Source organism: Mytilus trossulus, chromosome 6 (assembly GCF_036588685.1).
Source record: "Mytilus trossulus isolate FHL-02 chromosome 6, PNRI_Mtr1.1.1.hap1, whole genome shotgun sequence".
Classification (NCBI taxonomy): Eukaryota; Metazoa; Mollusca; class Bivalvia; order Mytilida; family Mytilidae; genus Mytilus; species Mytilus trossulus.
Window position 1 is genome coordinate 51,224,483 of NC_086378.1, and position 6,482 is coordinate 51,230,964.

The 6,482-nt window shown below is 31.3% G+C and overlaps 1 protein-coding gene across 1 annotated transcript in view; it reads left to right on the forward strand.

Annotated features, from left to right (window-relative positions):
• Positions 1-3,885, forward strand: part of LOC134722782 (uncharacterized) — a 69,315-nt gene extending 65,430 nt beyond the window's left edge. The window contains exon 75 of the mRNA XM_063586410.1: positions 3,703-3,885. Within this exon, the coding sequence (XP_063442480.1) occupies positions 3,703-3,820 (118 nt within the window). The 3' untranslated portion in view covers positions 3,821-3,885. The remainder of the gene's footprint in view (positions 1-3,702) is intronic.
• The last annotated feature ends 2,597 nt before the right edge of the window (positions 3,886-6,482 follow it).

Here is a 6,482-nt window from a genome sequence, read left to right on the forward strand (position 1 = left end):
ATTAGCTAAGATTATTGAGGTGAAATTATAGAACCTATTAGTCCAATATAATTAGTTCACTTTAAAATTGATTCAAAATACTGCCATTTTATCAAGATAGAAATATCACTTTTCATGAAGATTTTGAAGAATGTTTAATAATCTAATTGCTTCGGTAATTTAGTGATAAGTTTTGTTGCTTTAATTGGTTCATTTTCTTAAAGACAACGATAGCTTTGAACAAGATGTCTAAAGAAATCTTTGTAAGTTTACAAACATTTTACAGTTGAAGTCTATTATATTGTATCATAAAAACATACTGTGGATTCATTATTACTTGTTGGATACCAATTTTTATGGATTTCATGGTTACTGCAAAATCATAACTAAAATTTTTCAATAGAAGTATTGTAAATACACAAATTATTGAGTGCGTTTATTATTGTGATTTGTTCTAAAAAATTAACAGAAATGCAAGGTTATTTATTTAAAGCTGCAAACAGATAAATGTATCAGATAATGCGAACAGATATATGTATCAGATAGCAGAATGCAGGTTGTTGTGATACTTTCTGGCCAGTTGCATTATTTGTATTAATAAAAACAGCACAATAATTCCTGAATTAACGATGTAAATTTTTTTCAGGAATGTATGTTAAATCACAAAATAAAATATCAATAAAATAAATGAATCCACAGTAAGTGAATTATGCAAGCTCCTTGTCACCTCTAGTTGGAGAAAGTATAAGAGCTATTATTTTGATATGTTTTCTTTATTTTAGATGTCCAGTATGGCATTTGCCTGATGTGTGTACATGGCTTCCAGCAAAACCAGGAAAATGTTGTAGACAACCAACTTGTCCAAAACCATATGTCATTACAGGATATCCAGATGCATAAATTTCATCAATTGTTGTTTTTAAATAAAGTTATTTGTTAACAGCAAACTTTTTTTCTATTCAACTTTACATGATTTAACTCATTTTATTGATGAAATCACTGAGATAGCTATTTCAGTGGAGTTAATTGTTAACAACTGGTGTAATTATATTGTTGAATAAAAAAAATTAAACGAACAAACCAATTATTTGGTGTTTTGAGTATAAGAATGTAAGTATATTTTTAAAATCAGAAACTTTCATTTATACATTGTAGCTAGTTGCAAGTTCAGTGTGATAATATTTTATATATGAGAAGTTTAATTACATTTGATAGCTAATAAATAATTACTTTTATAATGAAGATAAAGACCAGAAATAAGATGTATTCTATATCCCTAAAACTATACTCAGTTTCAAGATAACAAGCTTTTCATAACACACACATATACTGATAGGCTTGTAATAAAGTAACCAAAAAGAGTGAAAAAAATATAGGTCAGTTTGCTTGTTTTCAAAATATTAGCCATTGAAATTTTGGTGGGAAAATGTTCTGTCTTGACTTTTCATAGCTTTATCATTGACAAGTTTAAGTTCTCAAAAAACTATTAGAAAATAACAAAAAAATTATAAGACTTTTATAGATGACTTCTAATTCTACATGTAAAAGATTTATTAAAAGAAAAATGGTGGTTAGTGGACAGAATATGTTAAGGCATTCAAATGATTAAAAACAGCTAGAGGATTCTGAAAATCAGACTAAAATTCCAAAATATGACAAGCGAACATCCTTAACAAGGTTCTCAGAAGAAAAAAGTAAGGGAATTATGAAAACTAGATAAAACAGTTAGTATATATAGTTGCTACAGTACACGTTCATTAAGAGTATCTACATTAAGAATGATAACTTTAATGTATAATTTATACATAAAACATTGTAATAATGTCACTATTACATTATCACATACCTGTACTAAACATTTTTCGAGAAAGAATGACAGCTTCTAAAACTAATGAAAGATAGCTGAGGCTTCTGTTACCCTAAACTCAGATTACATCCACACAAGACAAATCAGGGAGCTGAAATCAAACACTTGGAATGCCAAAATCAAACATGATCCAGTAAGAGAATTTTAAAGCTAAAATAAAAATAAAAAACTACGGCCATATTTGCCTAGGAGTAAAATAACTTGTAGTGTTTTGGGTGATTGAAAATTGATATATTAACAGAAAATTTATGGAAAAAAATAACATTATATCAATGATATATCATGTCACCACTACTTGCTGGTGATACCCTGGGAGAAGTAACGTCCACCAGTAGTTGTGAAAACTCCCAAAACATCCAAGGCTTATAATTTGCAACCCTTGTGACTCCTGTGGTCTATACAAGACTCAACAATGGCAGTTGAATCAAAACTATGTTATGGTTATTGTTCTTGCAAAGAGAAAGAGCAAACATGATCAAGACAAACTACAATATATAAAACATTACATAGAAACCAAAGGCTGAGCAAGAAGAGCTCACTACAAACCAGTTTAAACTCGGGTGTTCTTAAAGTGTTAGCAGATTCTGCTTAACATGTGACATCTGTCGTGTCACTCATGTTAGTACACAACCGGTGATAAGTCTTCTTTGGTAGGTCACATTAGAGGAAGAGGGTGTTATTGAGGTAACAATAATTGAAATTTTTGTCATAATTCGTGAAACATATATTCTACAAGGGTCAACCAACTCTTGATACCATAAGTCAAATTTTTGAAGGGATGACTTCAACTGGAATTGAAATTCTTGATATTTTAGCTTCATTGTAAGCACAAATTTTAACCCTCTATCTAGAAAATGCAAGCTCTGGAATGATGTATCTTTTACAGGCACTGCTAGAATGTCTCTACACAGAAATGTAAAGTTAACAATAGTGAGGATGACATGTTAATGCCCCTGCTACTATAGTAGAGGGGCATTATGTTTTCTGATCTTTGCGTCCCTTCGTCTGTTCGTCCGTTCGTCCGTCTGTTCATCCATCTGTCCCGCTTCAGGTTAAAGTTTTTGGTCAAGGTAGTTTTTGATGAAGTTGAAGTTCAATCAACTTGAAACTTAGTATACATGTGCCCTATGATATGATGTTTCTAATTTTAATGCCAAATTAGAGTTTTGACCCCAATTTAATGGTTCACTGAACATAGAAAATAATAGTGCAAATTTCAGGTTAAAGTTTTTGGTCAAGGTAGTTTTTGATAAAGTAAAAGTCCAATCAACTTGAAACTTAGTATACATGTTCCCTTTGATAAGATCATTCTAATTTTAATGCCAAAAATTAGAGAATTTATTTGAATTTCACGGTCCACTAAACATGGAAAATTAAGGCACGATATGAAACAGACTGTACTGTAGTTGTTAAAGATTTTATCTCATCTTATGCAGGATAGATGTGTTCAACATTGTCACTAATTTGTGAGTTCTTTAGTCTGAATACACCATCAATAAAGCGAAAATTGAAGGATAATACTAACTTCTTTTCATTCTTTAAAAGAAGCTCATAAACTAAGTTGTCGGCCTCATATCAATAATAAACCAGCCGACAAGAATTGGTTCCCTTGGGAATGCCCAAAGTTCAAGGTTAATCACTTACAAATCTTTTTGAAATTGCAGAGAAAACTTGTTGGAAGATTGTGCATAGCTTTTAAATGACACTTTTAATCTGCAAGAATGATTCTATTAGGACAGATATTACGGGGTAGCTTATTTAGAAAACTTGATATAGCACTACATATTATATATATATGAATACATGTATAATACAAAATTGTTACAGATATAGTATCAACTTTTATTCCATTTCAGATGTCCTAAATGGGAGCTTCCAAAAGTTTGCCACTGGAACCCAGCACCAGCGGGAAAATGCTGTAGTCGACCAGAATGTCCTCCACCTTATGTTATCACTGGTTACCCAGACCTTTAGATGTTTCACGTTACATACGTTCCTGTCAACTTTTAGAATAATTTATATTAAAAAGTATTATAGTCTATTATATTTGTCTTTTTATAACTAGTTATCAAAGGTACTAGGACTATAGTTTAGTACGCCAGACACGCGTTTGGACTTAAGACTCATCAGTGACGCTCATATCAAAATAGTTATAAAGCCAAATAAGAGTACTACAAAGTTTAAGAGCATTGATGATCCAAAATGCCAAACCAAAAATTTGTGTCAAATACGGCTAAGCTTATCTATGCATGGGGGAAAAAAAATCCTGAGTTTTTCGAAAAAAAATTGTAAACAGGAAATTTATAAAAAAAGACCACATAATTGATATTATAAACATTATTTGAAGACAAAGCCTTTTCAGATCTACCAATAACATCTTCTTTATATATTTTATTTTTTACTTTAGACGAAGCAAAAGCTCAAAATAAGTGAATAAAAAAAAATGGGGTCATCGACCTCGTTTTCGATTTAAAACGCCATCTTTTTCATGGAATTTTGAAATCATGACTTGTAGTTAATAGCAATGTATTATTTTTAAAAAAGTCTGTAACCCATAAATCTTGTCTGTTCTATTAACCTAGTTGTTAGTACAAACTATTCTAACAATAATATCATTTTCTGAGTGGAAAATAATAACGATCAGTTGCTAAAATAGTTTTCCCGCCTTTTTTGTTTGTGAAATATCTATAAAAAATAAGTTAACTATAAATTGACCAATAATTTCTCGACGAGTATTCAATAGAATATGCGTTGTTTATATCTTAACAAAATAAGGATATAAAAAGTTGGGGTCATTGTAATGGAAAAAAGATATTTATGATGATTGATGGGAATATGCAAATGCTAAAAACAACGTTGAAAGACGTTAGGCCGGGTTGGGCGATACTCTTACAAATTAGGGACAAACCAAGTTCTCTTTATTTGCTAATTTGTTGATTGACAATAAATGCATTTTAATATACACATGATACCACTTAGTTTTCAGTCAGTATCATAGACACTTAAGTTAGTGTAAATGCGGTGGTTGGAAACAATGTGTTGTACAAATGTATACATACGAATGTGTCTATAAACATTTCTATTCATGTTAATAATAGTGTTAATGTGTTAAACAGAAATTCTTCTTAAAAAATTGAAGTATGAATATGTGAATATTGACAATAAAGACCGTGAAAGGAAACAAAAAAAAAGTCTTACGATTTATATCATATAATATGCCGAATTACTTCTAATATAAGCTTTTGTTGGTATGTATAAGCCAATAAAAAAAATCTGCTTACCCTACCTACCCATATTTTATGTGCCTGCCCTAACACTTTTATACCATTTTTGAAAAAGCACTGTTAAATACAGACTGATTCCCTTGAAGTTAATAGCTAAAAGATATTTGTTAAATAACCTACCTTCCATTTTTAATTTTATTTATTTTTCTGCAAATTCCTCATCTTCAAACGAAATGACCGTTATAAGTAAAATTATTCTGTCATTTTGTTTGAGGACTTGCGACATGTTAATTAAAAAGATAATTAATAAATGCAGAAGCATATCTAGTATGTCTAATGAACGAAATATTTCCTTATTCTATTTTCTACGATTTTTTGTTAAATGGTTAGACCGATTAATTTAAGATTGCAATGTATATAGTAAATGTACAGGCATTAGTTCTAAGAAGATTGTAAACGCGAGATGCTCTTCAAAGATCGATTCAATTCCTTGTTCACGTGGTCTAATTAACATAATTTCTGTTTTGATTCATCCATAGGCATTTATGTATCGAAATATTGCTTAATGTTGCTAGAACTTCAATCTAAGTATACTCAGTTGTCACCTCGTGGTTCTGATTTGAACTTTTTCTTTTCACAAATCAATATATTTTTTTTTCACATGCATTCCTCTGCAATTCTTCATTCATTTTCTTCTCGGCAAAACAACCTATCAAACGATGTCACTCTCTCCAACGGCTCATAGAGGGATAACTCTCACAAACGTTTCCGGCATCCAGTTCGCCGAAACCGCGACGTCATAAACCGCTGACGGCATAGTACTGTTGCGCTTGTATATGTGCATAAACAATAGAAGGATATGTCTATGAAGTGTTTTATATAATTGGTCCATTTTTTATTAGTTCATCGTTGCTACAGGATCGTCTCTGAGGTTATCACCAGTCTACATGGTCTAGTAGTCAACAATTTTACGTTGACTTTAAATATCATCGATATGCTCATATGAAAGAGGGACGAAAGATACCAGAGGGACAGTCGAACTCCTAAATTGAAAATAAACTGACTAAAGAATATTCAACACGAACCCCATCAAAAACTAGGGGTGATCTCAGGTGCTCCAGAGAGTAAACAGATCCTGCTCCACATGTGTTGCTTATGTGATAACAAATCCGGTAAAAAGTCTAATTCAGTAGGTCACATTCATGAAAGGGAAGGGGATTTTCGTTACGACGTAAGAAACATCCGTTATCATTTGTGAAACGGTAATTCCATAATGGTCAAACAACTTGTAAAATTTACGAAGGGATGATTTCAACTTCACCATTTGGAACTTTTGGTTTAATAGCTTCCTTGTGAGCAGCAACCCTCTATCCAGAAAATCATGATAGGAAATGCAAGCACTGGAATATCGT